Source organism: Akebia trifoliata, chromosome 14, assembly GCF_017979445.1.
Source record: "Akebia trifoliata isolate Shusen 1 chromosome 14, ASM1797944v1, whole genome shotgun sequence".
Classification (NCBI taxonomy): Eukaryota; Viridiplantae; Streptophyta; class Magnoliopsida; order Ranunculales; family Lardizabalaceae; genus Akebia; species Akebia trifoliata.
In genome coordinates, this window is record NC_141388.1 from 2,809,865 (window position 1) to 2,826,984 (window position 17,120).

The 17,120-nt window shown below is 34.3% G+C and overlaps 3 protein-coding genes across 6 annotated transcripts; 1 reads left to right on the plus strand and 2 right to left on the minus strand.

The window, feature by feature from the left end:
- The first annotated feature begins 5,724 nt into the window (after nucleotides 1-5,724).
- On the plus strand, nucleotides 5,725-8,550 carry LOC147385486 (B3 domain-containing protein At2g36080-like). 2 transcript variants are annotated; one of them, XM_086422584.1, is made up of 3 exons: nucleotides 5,725-6,560; nucleotides 6,723-6,916; nucleotides 7,988-8,550. In XM_086422584.1, exons 1-3 carry the CDS (start codon nucleotides 5,864-5,866, stop codon nucleotides 8,048-8,050), a joined length of 954 nt encoding a protein of 317 aa, XP_086278710.1. In that variant the 5' UTR covers nucleotides 5,725-5,863; the 3' UTR covers nucleotides 8,051-8,550. The 2 variants fall into 2 exon arrangements, with proteins under 2 accessions (XP_086278710.1, XP_086278711.1); XM_086422585.1 differs by having other exon boundaries at nucleotides 5,729-6,560; nucleotides 6,726-6,916.
- Nucleotides 8,551-9,985: 1,435 nt separating this feature from the next.
- On the minus strand, nucleotides 9,986-11,953 carry LOC147385487 (Pentatricopeptide repeat (PPR) superfamily protein). Of its 2 annotated transcripts, none has more exons than XM_086422583.1 (2): nucleotides 11,440-11,953; nucleotides 9,986-11,211 (listed from the first exon to the last, which is right to left on the minus strand). In XM_086422583.1, exons 1-2 carry the CDS (start codon nucleotides 11,951-11,953, stop codon nucleotides 10,013-10,015), a joined length of 1,713 nt encoding a protein of 570 aa, XP_086278709.1. In that variant the 3' UTR covers nucleotides 9,986-10,012. The 2 variants fall into 2 exon arrangements, with proteins under 2 accessions (XP_086278709.1, XP_086278708.1); XM_086422582.1 differs by having other exon boundaries at nucleotides 9,986-11,322.
- Nucleotides 11,840-15,813, minus strand: EMB2735 (embryo defective 2735). 2 transcript variants are annotated; one of them, XM_086422587.1, is made up of 4 exons: nucleotides 15,656-15,813; nucleotides 15,021-15,187; nucleotides 13,138-13,300; nucleotides 11,840-12,238 (listed from the first exon to the last, which is right to left on the minus strand). In XM_086422587.1, exons 2-4 carry the CDS (start codon nucleotides 15,156-15,158, stop codon nucleotides 12,045-12,047), a joined length of 495 nt encoding a protein of 164 aa, XP_086278713.1. In that variant the 5' UTR covers nucleotides 15,159-15,187; nucleotides 15,656-15,813; the 3' UTR covers nucleotides 11,840-12,044. The 2 variants fall into 2 exon arrangements, with proteins under 2 accessions (XP_086278713.1, XP_086278714.1); XM_086422588.1 differs by having other exon boundaries at nucleotides 15,664-15,778.
- Nucleotides 15,814-17,120: the final 1,307 nt, after the last annotated feature.

Sequence of the window (17,120 nt, forward strand, 5' to 3'; positions counted from 1 at the left end):
AAAAATCTTGTAACAAATAAATACTTGTTATAAATTATTATTTTATAATTATAAAATAATAATATTTTTTAAAAATTATTATTTGTTTTTATTACAATATTTTGAATAATGCTGAAGTGACCTCAAGCTGAAAACTCATATCACATTGCATGATGTGAAAGTGGATAGGAACCATAGATGCTTTTCATCAAGATACAAGTGAAAAAATATCTATGGGTCCTATCCACTTTCACGTTATGAACTGCGATATGAGATTCCAGCTTGAGGTCACTCCAGCACGACTCTAATATTTTATTAATGTCATAATATTTAAAATATTTTATCTAATAATTACAAAATAATTATAATTTATAACAAATTTTTATAAAAATATTACAAATTAAAAAAATGGTAATTACAAATGATTTTATAATTTTTAATTATAAAATATTATTAGAATATTTTGTAAATATTATCATTTGTTTTTATAAAATAATTTATAATTCTAACACATGTTCAACACAATTTTAGTAGTCGTTTAAAATTATGATTAGAATCATACATAAAATCCTAAACCCAACAAATAGAAATCTAACAATAAAAATGAGAGAACTTTTATTGGCACTCCAACTTTTATTATTCTCATTTTCTTTATTTTAGTTGGGGTTTGATAAGTAAAACATGGAGTGCCAATAGCAGTTCTGTTTGGTAAGAATCTTTGTAAAAGTTGGGGGTGCTTTATGATAAATAATTTAAAAAATTGGGAAGTAATAATTAAGTCGGGGTGCAATAACAGCTCTCATAATTACCTTGGTTCATAAAATATAAAAATAAAATCATTATAATATAAATTATTATTATTATAATATAAAAATAAAAAATTATAACTATTATTTTAAAATAATATAAAATATAGGTACTATAATAATATTATTAAAACTTTAATAGAATAATAATTATTTTAAAATTTATAACTATTAAAAATTAAAATTTTATAAAAAATTAAATATTTTAAATTTTTGCAAAAAGCAACGATTGGACCATCAATTTTCAAGGGGATATGTTCATCAACTAGAAAATGGCGGTAGGGTATTTTCTTCAACTTGAAAATCGATGATCAGACCATCGATATATTACTTTTTTGGTAAATTCTTTTTTTAAAAATTATGATTATGAAAGATCACCTAAAGCTAAAAGACCAAAACCCAATAATTTGTGACACACGTGACATAATTGTCATCTCCACAATTCCAATCCCAACCTTTTTCCCTTAAATGTGGAGTCATGATAATCTGGCTCGAGAAAACATACTTGCTAAGCACGCGGTTGATATGGAAATAACACAAAATCATAGATCTTTTTCTTCAGGATAAACAAGAAAAAAGATTTATGGTTGTATGCACTTACCACATCAACCACGTACAGACCGCGAATGTTTTATCGAGTCATTTTATTATTAATCTTAAAAAATTTACCTAGACAACTAATAAAAATGATAAAAGCTCATTTATAATTAAAATTATATTTTTTTTAGTAGGCAAGTGGATTCAAGTCTTGGTCATCCCTCAAAGACCATGGATGATAATTAATTATTTGATCTAAGTGTGTCCATGATGAGTACTACACCCATGTTCATTCTAAGTATGTCCATTGATTATTTGAAAAAGTTCATTATAAGTCCATTCCTAACCTAGACACATGTTCAAACCCCAAATTCAAATCTTAGCCCATATATATCCAATGCAAAAGCCCACAGTCCATGGTCCCACACCTATTCCAAAAGAGGATACATGTCATACTCTAAGAAAGCCAATTTTAAATTAATCTCTTTTCCCTTTCTTTTGGAGTTATTTACATGAGAACCAAGATTTACTTTAAACATACCACCTTCTCATTCATGTTCCTAAAAGTATTTTTTTCACTTATTCTCATTTATCCTTACTTTCTGTATTATTTACAAATGAATTAAGGTCTACTTTTTACCTATCACATCATCTTTAAACATGTCAATCCTTATTCATCTACTCAAAAATACCTTTTATCTTTCATATCTCTTTCTCTAATTTTAAAAATATTTACCAAAAAATCAAAGATGAAATGTGTTTTTAGGGGTCATCTTACTAATTCCATATTTATTATCATAAAATTGAAAAATCTAAAAACAAATAAAACAAATCTCATGTCATTTCTCTTTATTTTTAAGGTTGGACATTTTACTCCAAAAAATTATCTCAAAACTCTATAAAAAGGATTTTTCCCTAGAGTTAAAAAATACAATATATTGAACCTCACACTTATACAAAATTTCCTCCACCACTTTCAAAACTCTCATCTCTCAAAAATTTCTACACTTCTATCCAAGCAATCCTCTATCAAAAATCCTACAACACCCTCTAAGTCTTCACCCATTCTAAAATTCTTAAACTATTTTCTTTCTCTTCTAAAGTCGTTCATTGAAGACCTTGAAGAAAGTAGCTAAAAAGGACAAGTATACAATGTGGGTTTGGGTATATTTAAGTTTAAGTTTAAGTATTGCGTTCCCCTCTCCATCTTCTTTTATTTCTTCTCTCTATTTTCTATTTAGAATGTTATAAGATATAATGGAGACCCCTCATTTATCTCCAATAGGTTAAACTTTAAACTTGTGCATAGAATGTGCAAAATGATTTAATCGAAAAAGGTGGGGGTTGAAATCCAATTAATCCTTATTATCATGCATTATAATATACATAATACATACACCAAGACATGCATGGCAATGATGAAGACAAGTGTCCCCCTCTCTTAAGGTTGAGAAACACTAAATTTTTAACCATAGCATGCAGACATTTTAAGACCAATGTATGAGGGCAGTTCCAATCATGAAATGTCCCTAAGACACATAAGCTAACATTCCAACTTCATACATGTTCTCGAGGTTAAGACTTGCATAATGGTGTCCTTCTCAATGGGATAACCATTTATGTCTCTCGCCAACATTAACTCCCTTTCCTAAAAGGGGTACATTGCTCACTTATTACACACACCTACCTCCTCATGCATCTCATTCACAAATTACTATTTACTTTCAAAATGATGAAATTAAAAGATAACCACCTTAGGGTGGAGAAAATAGATAGTCTAACACCTTTTCTAACTTTCTAATTGAGCCTCTTTACTTAAACTAAGGTAGACCAATCCCTTTCTATGAACGAGAATTATCACAATACCATAAAAATCAATCTTCCAAAAAACTATCTCGATTATCAATTTCCAAAAAAATAAATGGTGGTGACTTCAAATCATTGTTGTAATGAGGTTTTCCATAGTTGAAAATCATGTTGCTACATCAGTCATATTTTCTTTGTCAATATGGACATAAGTGTCTTGTATTCTGTTGGTATTACGTAGAATTGCAAGGGTGCAAGAGCAGTGCCTTTTATCCCCGAAACATTTTAAAGTTACGAAAAGGGTAAATGTGTATTATTTTCTTAAGGGTTTTCTACTTTTGGGGAGATAGACGCATTTAGCAAATCCCATTTCTTTAAACAAAGATCTCTAGGATTGCAAAACTTGAAAGAAAATAGTGGTTGTTCTTGCTCTGATCCATGGACATAGACATATCGTTGAACCACGAAAATCTATGTGTTTTTGTAAAATCTTTTTTCTCTTTGCTGTTTTATTATTTTCACAAAAGTTATATCAAGTGAGATTTGTTTTCCTTTTTACTGGAATTTATGCTTTCTCTAACAATCTACCATCAGAAAGAATTGAGGTTCCAAGATTAATAAGCTAGCACACAACATTAATTTTTCATCACATTCAAATATAAAATCACATGCTTTTAACATTCTACATAATGATTTTATTTGTGTGCTCAGTTGCATTATTTTATCATGTCATGCATGCAGACAATCATCTTCTCTATCCTAATACGATTAAATTATTAAACAACATCCCTCAAACATATTATCTTTATACTCTCCCTTATTATCTGATAACATATTTTCAACTTTAGTCGGATTTCATTTTCAACCCAAAGTTTCAACCTTTTGAATACATCAAATATATTCAATTTATCTTTTCATAAATAAGTCCACGAATTGTTAGTTGCATCATCTATTAAAGTTATAGAATAGGAGGAATTACCAAGCGACAATACATGAGCTAGACCCCACACATAAAAATGTTTATATCATAAGTTTTGGTGTTTCCTAAACAAACTTTTCCAAAATCATTATACACACATAATTCATAAGAATATCCTGTCAAAGTAGCTTAGAAAGATCCACTAAAATCTATATACCGTGATTTAGAATTATAGTATAAAAAAACTAAGGCATATTGAATGGTTTCAACCCAAATACTCATAGCAAGATCTTTCTCTAGATTACTCATACTATTTATTTTTTTATGTTGTGGGATTTCCCCACACCCTTCTTAATGGGACTAGTCTCTATAGTTGCACACCCCAAGCCCACGGAAGTTTCTCAAACATACAACAAGATAAATCAATAAGTCACCCAATTTCTAACACGGTGAGAGAGAGCAAACACTACATGAAAATTGGAAAATTCGATGGGCCAAGACTAACGAATTTTTAAAATTGAATTTTGACAGTCAAGTGCCGTTGAAAATTTTATGTTCCCCGGATTTGACGGCTTAGAGCCATCAAATTTCTACCATCCTCCAATAATTTGACGATTTCAACTGTCGAAAAAAAAAATTGACGTTGAAAATTTTGACGGTCTTAGGCCATTGAATATAGGCTTTGCACATAGTGGAACCCATGTCATTAGTTTTTCCCTTGGAGTGCTCTCTATATTACTCTTGCATTGCTTGTATTTAGAAATTTAACAATCATTTTTTACCACATTTCAAACATTTAACTTTCAATTTTATTGATTTTCTATACTTACTATTAATACAAAAAATTTGCACTACCTCGAGATTCCCATTGGATCAAGGCTCTCCTCTTTCTATACTCATTGGTGTGCCTACAACAACACTCCTCCAAAGCCCAAGTCAGAATCTTAGTACAAAAAGTAGTATAAAATTTTTATGGGAGAAAATTACATATCTTTTAGTGCCTTGTTTTTATGTATTTATAAAGGCTTCCCTCCTTACATCCTCCTTGATTTTCGTTATTTCCGTTTTAATGGTTCCACCCCTTTAAGGACTTCCCTTGATCCTCACGAATATGATCGAATTCTTTACTTTACAAGAATACAACGTGATCGATCTAGACCCTCGAAATCTCATTTCCTAAACGTCTGATCTCCCTTACTTTGATCTTTATTGGATCAGTCAAATCTTCCTTACCTCTTATACATAGGAGCTCAGTGGAATCTTCTCATAACTGTCACGTGTTAGTATTTATAGCCATACTAAAAATATCTTCCACACTAACCTGTCTAGACTTTCATTTTCCATTATCTTTTCCTTTTTCAAATGTTTTCTCTATCTTTTTCACACTCACCATGTTCTCAAATGTTTTACCAACAGGTTTTTTTTATTTTTTTTTACTAACTTTTTCTAAAAAATTACTCAAATGCCATAACCGTCCATAAAATTACTATCCTACTTTTCTCATAATATCATGGCCATTCTTCTTTTAACTTTTTTTAAAAATCTAATATTTGGGTCATTCATATATTCAATGTATTTCTTTTTACCAAGAGAAATCTTTCTTCCAATTACAATTTTTTTCCCTTTATAACATTATTTTTTTAAACCAATTATACATAGTGAGATTAGACCCCAAAAAAATGATTGATATTTCCATCACGCAAAACCTTAAAGTACTATCGTACTTGCAACAAGTCTCTCTCTCTCTCTCTCTCTCTAAAATGTCCATAAACGATTGCTCTTCAGACCGTTCACAAGTGTTTTGGTGGACACACCCATGATGGAAACAACTTCAAAAACCCCATCCTCCAAATACAAAGGCCTAGACGACTCTCAAGAACACAACCATCACCGATTCCACAACTTCCAATCTCCAGAAGCCGCTTCTGCTTCCTACGACCGCTCCGCTTCCATGTTCCGCTCACCAAACGAAACCCTCAATTACGAAGAACTACAAGAAGAAGAAGAAGAAGAAGAGATGGAACACATGTTCGAGAAGCCATTGACGCCTAGCGATGTGGGTAAGTTGAACCGTCTCGTTATACCCAAACAACACGCAGAGAAGTACTTCCCACTCGGTGGTGGTGGTGGTGGTTCTGAGTCTGATTCGGTGGAGAAAGGTTTGTTACTGAGTTTCGAAGACGAGTTAGGAAAGTCTTGGAGGTTTCGTTACTCTTATTGGAACAGTAGTCAAAGCTACGTGTTGACTAAAGGATGGAGCCGTTTCGTTAAGGAGAAACGCCTCGATGCCGGTGATGTTGTTTCGTTTGACCGTTGCAGAGTTAACGGTCAACGTCTATTTATTCGGTGGAGGCGTCGTGCCGTTCCGGTGCAAGATAGTGTAGTGGCGCAGCCGGTGGTGACAGCTCCTCCTTCTACCACCGCGTGGACCCATCTATTCTATCCTGCGCATCCTTATCCTTCGCACCCTTATGGGCCACCATTAAATCAACCTGACTGTCTCCATGCAGCAGGTATACTAATATCTTTTCCCTTTTTTTTTTTTCTTTTCCTTCAATTATTTTAATTTAGTACTCAATTTTCCATAAAAATAACCTTTTGATTTGTTTATTTATTTTATTTTTGTTGAGAAGAGAAGAGAATTTGACTTGTTACTGTGCATGCATATGTCGAAGTAGAGACTATTGTTCAAAATCCAATGATAACGCCAGGGAACTCGAAGCGGCTGAGGCTGTTTGGGGTGAACCTTGATTGCCAGCTCGATGGATCCGACCCAGTTAGACCCGATAGTTCATCTTTACCCAGCCAGGATGGTCGAGCCCACTTCTTATATTCACAAGCTCATGGTTCGAGCCATGATACCAGTGAGGTACGCAAGAAATAGCCAAGTTACTACTTGGGCGGTCTCAAATCCGATTTCAGATCGGGTTTGGATTGGGTTGTATTAATAATTTTTTTTTTAAATTTGGGGGGGGGGGGGGGGATTAAGAATTAATTTTACCGATCGAATCAAATCAAATCCGAACCCATTCACTATGTATTAAAAAATTTATATAATACGAATTTTATACCAGTTTCATCATTTATAATTTCAACAGAAAATTATAATCTAAAATGTTGGAATCCCTAGGAAATCTTTACTGATCACTGAAAAAAATTGTATTTTTGTCCTTTCCAGCTCATATGTACATTTGGTGCTCTGCCTCAAAATCAATCATTTGTGACTAAAAAGATCTAATCTCCAATTTTATTTTATTTTTATACTTATTTTGAAGTGACCCTTACTTTTTAACATCAGATGAAGATTTTGAAAATGATTGGAAAGGATTATATTCTATTAACAATTAAATTATATAGATTACATAACGGAATTTATTGGATTGGATTTAGATAGAGTACTTTAAAATTCGGGCAACTCACCCAAATTACATCCCTATGAAAACCATTAATTACTGGTTGCCCAGTTTTTCTATTACACATTTACACCCCAAAATAAAAACCTGATAGGGTGACTCCAAGCTACATTATTAAATCACTCACATTTAGTTCATATGGTGGACACCTGTCCTGGCTATCCAAATGTGCCAGATGAATTTCAACGTCAACTGCCTTCTGGACCCACATTATGACAAATTAATATGGTGACTTGCGAGCTGCCAAATTTGTTTGGGGTAATAGATGGGCCATTTTGACTAAAAGTTGCACCAACCAATGATCATAACTGTCTGATAACGGTGCCTAACTTTGGAGATAAAACAAATATGGATCATGTGGTTGTGGTTGGTGCAATTATTAATCTCCATCTGATCAGAATAGTCAGATTATTTGATGGACGGTTCTGATCAATGGGGGTGTAGATATTTATGAATGCTTTGCTGCTTGTATTATTTCCTCCATAAGAATAATATATTGATGATTTTTTCAAATATTTTTGTTACAGAGCTTCAATTTCTCGCGAGATGACAACCAAATGATAAACAGCCCAGGAGATCTGTCGATGTGACGTTGGTGATTGACATAAATAGAGCACTCGAAAAAAAAAAAAAAAAATCCCTGATTTTAAGGGAACTCCCAATCTTGCAAGCAGTCAAGAGTGGCGAGAGTCCAAAGGAAGAGAGATGGGGAAAAAAAAAAAAAGTTGGGGATGTGGGGTAAGTGAAAAGTTGAAAAAAAAAAAAAAGTTGTAAAATGTGTGGGGGCACAAAGAAAGGATGACATCAGCATACACTCTTGAGATGTTGCATGATGTGGATCAAAGAATCTCTAGTTACTGTAGTGATTCTCCCGGAAGATTTCTCCTCATAATAACAAAGATTGTTAGTGGGGATGACTGGATGGATGACAGCCATCATCATCATATTTTTTTTTTTTATGTACCAAATCACTTGGATGCTCTGAAGAGTTGGTAGAAGGAGAGACGAGAGTATAATGTATTGTGTCAGATGTAAGAGGTTTCTCTTTTATTTTTTTTCTTTTCAGATTTGAAGAAAATTTGACTTTTGAGATCCAAGAAACTATGACTTGAGCATTTACTTGACCACATCTATGAAAATAATTGCTTTATTAAGATTTAGAGTTTATAACAATAAATAAATTTAAAAAAAAAAAAAAAAACAAATCAGAAATAACTTGCTGGGCAAACTTAAATATGCATAGCATGATACATGTCAATATTCGATACAGCTGACATTATTAATCTCAAACTCCAATAGGCAATTCAGATTCCTAGGTCAAAGATTAGTCATGTGGTTAAATATAGAAATATAAAAGGGTTGGATTGGCTTATCATATTGAATCAGGTTGTAGAGCTAAACAAGAAAACAATAGCAGATAATATCACGATTTGTTCCGCTTGGTCTAAAACCAAGTCTTCTTTATTGAAACCTGGATGGATTGTAGAGCGATGAATATCCAAATTACCTATCAGCTCCAAACCTGTGAGTGGTGATTCATCAGGCGGCCCTCACAGTTGATACCCATGCCTGATCTAACACATCTAATTGATTTGGTTTGCAGCTTAGATATACTGGTGTAATTGTCATGAATCTGACCTGTGACATCCTAGATTTCAGATTATTGTTTCTAATTCCCACAACGAGCTTTCAAATTATAAAATAAAATGATTGTTAAACACTCAATTTGATGAACACAAAGAACTGAAAAGCTTTAACCAATACAGAAAGTTGTGCATTCCTTTACAAGTTGCAAATGAATTGACGTGAGATTGGTGTGGTGGGCCTGATAGTCATGCATCATATAATGCAATCACATGTGTAGAAAGATTAAGAGGCTGAGAGATACCCATTGACCTTAGCAGTAATGGATCCAATGTTTAGTGGTTCTCTGAGTGTTCACTTTGGTGGATCCTTAGATATGTTGCATCTGCTGCTATTATTGGTCTACGTTAGTGGCCAATCGCCAATCGCGTACTTAAGCCACTCTGCTTGTATAATATTGGGTATGTCCTGTAAGGATGATCCAACCGTGCATTGGTACAGTACGAATTAGGCAACTCGTTGTGAGATCTTATCCCCCACTACGCTTTTCCTCTTCACTAGTATGCTTTTTGGGCTTCGGGTCAACCATCTCCTATGGTGGAAAACAAAGAGTAACAGATGGTGAAATGAGCATTAGCAGTAATTGAAGACAAGCCCTATTAGCAAAACAGAGAAAAAGAACCTTACATTACCACGGGTTTTGTAAATGTAATCACAAGTACTCTCTCAAACCACCCAAAAGCCAACCTTCCATGTGAAGCCAAGGCCCCATCTCCTATTTGCCAAACATTCCAATTATCAGATACAGAGAATGAATCTCAATGTCTCATGGCCAAGGCCCCACCACTTATTTGGTAAAGATACAGGTTGTCAGTGTTGATAACGAAACTTGAATCCGTATGACCAAGATTTCCACCAAGAAAAGCGCATGAGAACAGGAAGAACCACAAACTGGAGTATTCAATATATCACCAAAAGTCTCCACAGGAACATAACCCATCCCTAAAATGGTGAAACCGGTTAGTATCCCTCACAATGATTTCCCTCCCTACAATCCTCGATACCTGCTTGATAAAGGAGTGGCAATCCCCACAGATTCTGAGATTTTTCTTGATTCTGAGAGGTGCGCCAGGAGGTGAGTTTACGAGCCCAAAAGCAAGTGCAAGCTTCTCACTATGGTGCCTCAAGAGTACCTCCTTTCGATCATCCTCCAAATCATGTAGATCATGCTCAGTCTCAGCCTTGTAATTCAGCTTCTTCATCTCCTCTGCCAAATCATCCAATTTTGCATAAACGTCGGCCATTCTTGGATGATTTCCCTGGCCAACTATGAATGTGTAAACCCTTCCCTTAACTTCAATCCAACTCTTCCCCATCTCCTTCTTTGCCCCACTGTCCTTGAGAAGCTTCCTTGACCTTGCAACTTCTTCCCACCTTCGATTTGCTGCATATATGTTTGAAAGCAAGACGTGATTTCCTGCATTTTCAGGTTCAATCTCAAACAGATGTTTTGCAGCAATCTCGGCTAACTCAAGATTCCCATGTATCCTGCAAGATCCCAATAGTGATCCCCACATTGAAGCAGTGGCATCAAATGGCATTCTCAAAATCAAGTTGTGAGCTTCACCTATCATTCCAGCCCGACCAAGAAGATCAACCATGCATGAATAGTGTTGGACATTGGGGCACACATTGTGATCTTGGACCATCAGATCAAAATAGTGTTGTCCTGTCTCAACCAAACCCATGTGACTACACGCAGATAACACGGAAACATAAGTTATTTCATTAGGATACAAACCCATCTGCTGCATCTTCTCAAATAAAATCATGGCTTCCATAGAGCGAGCATGTCTAGAGAACCCTGACATCAATGCATTCCATAAGACGACATTCTTCTCTTCCACACCTGAAAACACAAAGTAGGCTTCCTCAATGCTTCCGCACTTTGCATACATATCTATGAGAGAAGCAGCCACAAAAATATTCAAACAAAAACCAGTTCTTACTAACACTGCATGAACCTGTTGCCCTTCAATTAGAGCTGCCAGACTGGCACAAGCACTCAGAGCCACTGAAAGCGTAAATTGGGTCTGTTCTAAACCCATCTGGTGGGCTCTATGAAACAATATCAGAGCCTCCTCGTGAAGGTTGTTCTGCACATAGCCTGCCACCATTGAACTCCATGTTACAGGACTTCTTTCAGGCATGCTATCAAACACCCAGCAAGCATCTTTAATCAAATTGCACTTTGCATAGACATCAAGCAATGCAGTTCCTACAAATACATTGGAATCCATCGCAGTCTTAAGAGTAAATGCATGTAACTGTTTGCTCTCACACACTGCTGATTTTGCAGCACAAGCACACAGAATACTTGAAAGGGTGAACTCACTTGGAGGAGTTCCTTCTCTTTGCATCTGTGTAAAAAGCTTCAGGGCTCCTTCTTCCTCTCCATGCTGAGTAAGTGCACCAATCATGGTATTCCATGAAACTATACTTCGTTCAGGCATTGTATCAAAAACTCGCCGTGCGGAGTCAACCAACCCACATTTGGAGTACATGTTTATAATGATGTTTGACATCAGAGTATCTGGTAGTAAACCAGCTCGAATCAAAAGCCCATGGCAACTCTCTCCGTCTCTGTCTGCCTTGTTCCTGGCACATCTTTGCAAGAGATCCTGCAAATCTGGTACTTTAAGAACCCAAACCGGATTTCCTGAGTACAATGTCTCAGATTCAGCAGCAATAAGAGCTGATATGTCTCTGTATTGGAAGTCAAAATAACTACACACTTTCCTAAATTTCCAGATTGAAGTTTTCATATTTTGATTCACAAGAAAGTCATAAATTGATAACAAATGCAGCATACTGGTTATATTAATTACAAATTGCTCATAGAGAACCATAAAACTTAACAACTAAAGTTATCACGACAGCGTTTTCCATTTCTTTAGTCTCTTTCCTGAAGCAACTAAAATTCCTTTTGTCGAGAGAAAATCAACTCAATTTTTTTGGAGTACTTTCCGGTTGTTGAGATTTAGGATCTTCCTTCTCTTTCATGACTTGTTGTATGCCTTCTTGATACCCTTGTATGAAGCTCTTAAGAGCATCCCTGTAGGCAGATGCTCTTGTCATGTACACCCGCTGCAAAGCAGGCCTTAGAGTCTCCATTCCCCCTCTAGCAGCCACCGCTGTTTATTTAATCACAACATCAAATGTATATAACCAATAAAAGATCGACTCAAAATAAAAAATTAGATAAAACAAAAAGAAAAAATATATCTTTATTTACAAAGCAATTTTAACAAAACAAACTGAAAACCAAGTCATAACCTCCCAAAAGCACATTAGATTGTTCTAACAGGAATGAAATGAACTTCCATTTTTTTCGATAATACTACCTTGCCTTTTCCTTGGATTTTCACATAGGCCCTCTCTCATGTCACACATGCACCTTCAAGCAATTGTGGAGGGTGTTGAGTGGACAGAAGAAGCTATCCCTAGGAACAATTGTTGACAGTTATGCCAACTAATGTAATAAATCGTCGATCATTATCATCAAAGTCTTATCCCAAAACTATAGAGTCAGCTTAATGAATCTTTTTTCATCATTTAGGTGTATCTAAAGTCATGCTTTATGTTAATTCAAGAGTTTTCAAATCTGATGACACTATCTCAATCCACATCTTGTTTGGTATTCATATCGATATTTTATAATCTTCAACTTGCTCGTTCCTTCAAATTGGCACTATCATCAATCTTCATTACATGACCAAACCATATCAAAGGTCCAAGTTTTACAATAGTCATACATTGGTAATTGGCATAGAACGCATTTGTGAATAGATCCAACTGTCTCAAATAATTTCTCGACAAAGACATCCAGATCAAAATATACAAGAGATGAGTAATTTCTTTACAAGACAGACCATTAGACAAGGCAATTATAGTGCTCATCCAAAAATCTAAAAGACCCATCCATAAGTTTGGAAAAATTGTTTAGCTCATCAAAATAAAAGGTTGTGCATATTGTTTACTAGCATGGAATCATATATAACAGCAAAAATAAAATAATTGAAAAGCTACTCACCTAGATCCTCCAACGTGGAGGGTTCTTTTTCTTTGGCTGTTGTATTTACTCCATGAGGTTTATCTCCATTCTCTTGGTCTACTTTGTAGTCATTTGGTCGAAGATCGGGACCAATATCCCGTACCCAGCTTGCTGCATAAAGCCTAGATGCCTTCTTCAACACCTGCAGAACAAATAAAAATAATTATATTCTAATACAAACACCAAGTTATGCAGAAAACTGTTTTTGTAGAGCACATCCTACACAAAAGGTTGATCACTTGATGCACAAATCATTTTGTAAATGCCATTTGAATAACCAAATAGATATATGTAAATCAGATAAAAGAGAAGCATCATGCAAGAGTCTAATTTTATTTATTGAATGGCATGGTCTATCTTGCTACTAGCTGTCAAAGATTTAGGTATTTCACCAATCCAAACCGCCCAACAACATTATTTATTGAATCGCATAGTCTATCTAGCTACTAGCTGTCAAAGATTTTGGCTTTTCACCAATCCAAACTACCCAACAAATTGGTTGCCTCTTGAATGGAGCATTGCCTCAAAGTTGCATCAATTGGATGATCCTAGTTTTTTCTTTTTTAAATTGTTATGCACATCTACAACCACGATTCAAATTTTTTGTTTCCAAGGGAATGTTTCATATAAGGAAAAGATCGAAATATTCCCTAAGACATTACAAAAAATTTGAAACTTTTGAAACATTCATCAAAATCACTATATTTAGTAATAAATATTGTTAAACAACATGTTTTAGGTTATAAAAGGAATTTTACAACAATTTATGTTAATTATACCACACTTTTTCATGTTAATAGTGACAATAAATATAGCTATGTTGAACATACACTAATATTGCACTAAAGTATGTTAAATGTTTCAATAATCTAACAAATACCAGCATACATGAAATGCAAATGTAAATCGGGGAAAATTCACACATTCATTGCATGGGGCCTTCTGAATTTCTTCTCAAGATAATGTTTCCATCAAGGACAAAACTTGGGAATAATATAATTGGTCTACAGGTCTAGGCAGAACTTGGAGTATGGCTTGGCATGACTTGGTCGGCCTAGTGACATTGGGTAAGCCTGGACATGGTCTGGGCTGAATTGGGCCTACCTATGCTGGTTTAATAGATCTATTAATCAATTAAAGGGGTGCAATATTTTGCATTAAGTTGTTTAGCCACCCAGCTATCTAAAGATAGAATCAAATTACTTTTTTTATATATAACGACAGGAGAGTGTAAGAAACTTACCTTTCCCTTTTAACTTGACGGATCTAGCATGAATCAAGTGGCCCCAACATCTCTCCAACATATTCCTTTTAGCAAAGGGTAAGCTTTTATCATCAATTTCTCTCTTCATCTTTCCTATTTCTTTTCTTTATTTTTGAGTGAAGGTTTTCTCTGGACTAATCACATATTCTAAGGACAATTGCTGATGTGTTATTTTCCCTTCTTTCTTTCTTTTCTTCTTCTTTTTTTTTTTTTTTTGGCTTTTTAATTTGTATAAACATATTGGATTGCGTTATTTTTTCGTCTTTTTGAGGGATTCCTTCAAGACTCTAGGCAAAAATTGGAAAAAAAAAATTAGAGTCAATTCTTCTAGTTTCACCTCAATTCATTTTAAATGCTCAAATTCTGGAATGTATTGGCTGGAACAGTGTTAAATGAAACAAAGTTTTGAACCACATCTAGAACTAACATTTGAAATCAAGCTACCAATCGAATGGTTGAATCATCATAGAGGTATGACTATTGGTACTCTGGCAGATCGAAGATGCTATCAGGATCAGCAACACACATGCTTTGGAATATAATAAGTGTTTAGATTCCCACAAGGACTTTTTTTCTAAAATAAAAATAGAATACTTACATAAAAGCGTTCTTTCCAAGTCAATTTTCTTCGCTTTTGTATGTGAGGGGGATCAGGCAAAGATGAAGGAAATGCAATTTCCTTCAGATCATAGCGGACATAATCACACACTTTCCTCCAGACTACCTTCACTTTCATTCTGCTTTGCAAATCTCCTAGACACAAACCTATGAAACAAGAATCACATTTAGTAAGCTCGCCCTTTGGGTTTCTCAAAATCAAACAGTTAACCGACACTACTACAACATTGATTTCTTGAACATGTACGGAAGACCCCAAAAAACCAAATCATAAAAATAAAAATACAACTCGACATTCCCCATTTCACAGTAAAAGAGAGAGAGAGAGTTGGATATAATATACACAGGCCAAATTATGATGTTTTGTTAGTCTTGAATTTCAGCAATCCTGTAAATAGGTCCATTCGATTAAGATCTCAGTGCAAACCTAAGGAATCTAATAAGTTTCATTTAATATTTGAGAATGAAATCGAGATCAGATTTAACTACGATTGTTTTCAAGTAGAAGAATCAGTGAACCTAAAGAAATTCTCAAATAGAAGAAATTCAAGAGCACTTAAACATAGATCATCAAACTCATACTTAATAAACTGGAGATTAGGGTTTATCGCATACCTATTCACCTTGGGAGGTTGCGAACGCATTGAGAGAGAGGAGGGAGGGTTTAGGGTTTTCGAGAGGAAATGGAGGGAAATACGTGGGAAAAGGGATAAAACCCAAAGGGCAGTGCTACAAACAAGAGTAATTGCTATGTCCAGGGAAAATTTGACAAATCAAAAGGGGTTTTTTTTTTTACCCCATGTTAATCAAACCGAAATTTTGCTCAATTCATCGGACCGGGTTCAAGACGATTTGTATTTATTAAATAAATTTAAATATATAAAATTTAGAAATATAAAAAATAATGAACATAAAGAGAACTCCTAAGTCCCAACATACTGGATGAAGAAAAAAAAATTAAAAGATGAATAATGATTTTTTGATGCCCCTAACATACGCCCCCTAACATAAATCGTAAATCATTTGGCTCAGGATATGTAGAACTAGGAATCTGTTTCTTGTGTATCGTGATGCAAATGATCTACAATTCCATGATGGGGCGTATGTCACAAAGGTGGGCGTCAAATTATCATGACTCTTAAAAGATTAAGAAAAACACACCTAAAAATCTTGTTTTATTTTATTTTATTTTATTTTTTTTTTTTTGGGGGGGGGGGGGGGGGGAGGAGGGGGGAATTTGATTTTCCAATTCTTCAAAATCCAAACTCTAAGTACACAATACAACGATAAAAATAGATAAAACCACTAGATAAAAGGAAAAAAAATGACTCATTGATGAAGAATAATTAAGGTTTTAGATAAAGAACATGAAAATGAGATTATAGAAAAAAAAATGGAAAAAGATATCTTGAATTTTTTTTTTGTTAGAAAAAAAAAAGAAGAAAATTACTTAAAGGACTCAGGTAGAGGGACGGTTTGGACAATCTCTTAATAGTCCATTTAGTAATTTTTTCTTTTCATAATAGTCCATCAACCTCATCTCACGTTTATAATGTATTTGAAATACCTAAAGTACCATTTTCTCATCTTCTTCATTTAGTTAGGTTTTCCAATGATGATTTCGATGATCTTTGACCATAAATGACAAATGGAGAATGACATTCTCTTAATTTTAAACATTTAGACTTTTTTTTTTTTATATATCATCAAAAAAATGAATAATGAAATTGAGATTCTATTAATTTTTTTTTAATGATTACAATAGAACTTTTGATTTGCAACTATGATGTATGTATTTTGGGAATTTTGAGGAGATCTACCAAGTATCGAAGTAAAAAAAAAAAAAAATGAAAAAATCTAGTTCACGTTACAATGTCGAGTTCAACACTTTTGTTATCGAACTCACTACTTAAGTTGTTTTTGGATTGAGAGAAATGGAGAGAAGAGAAGAGAAAATAAATGAGTTTCTCTCCATTTCTCTTCTTTGGATTGTTAAGTGGGGAGAGAAGAGAAAAAAATTGTGAGTTTTAACTCCATTTGTGTCAATCCAAACATAACATTAGTGCCAAGTTCACTAATT

Coding starts and splice junctions, on each gene's coding strand:
- LOC147385486 (XM_086422584.1), top strand. CDS start 5,864: ATGATGGAAACAACTTCAAAAACCCCATCCTCCAAATACAAAGGCCTA. Junction 6,561..6,722: donor TGACTGTCTCCATGCAGCAG/GTATACTAATAT, acceptor CATATGTCGAAG/TAGAGACTATTGTTCAAAAT. Junction 6,917..7,987: donor CGAGCCATGATACCAGTGAG/GTACGCAAGAAA, acceptor TTTTTGTTACAG/AGCTTCAATTTCTCGCGAGA.
- LOC147385487 (XM_086422582.1), bottom strand. CDS start 11,953: ATGGTTCTCTATGAGCAATTTGTAATTAATATAACCAGTATGCTGCAT. Junction 11,323..11,439: donor AAGAGAAGGAACTCCTCCAA/GTGAGTTCACCC, acceptor ATGTATTTGTAG/GAACTGCATTGCTTGATGTC.
- EMB2735 (XM_086422587.1), bottom strand. CDS start 15,158: ATGAAAGTGAAGGTAGTCTGGAGGAAAGTGTGTGATTATGTCCGCTAT. Junction 13,301..15,020: donor CTTGGAAAGAACGCTTTTAT/GTAAGTATTCTA, acceptor TTTGTTCTGCAG/GTGTTGAAGAAGGCATCTAG. Junction 12,239..13,137: donor CTCCACGTTGGAGGATCTAG/GTGAGTAGCTTT, acceptor TTAAATAAACAG/CGGTGGCTGCTAGAGGGGGA.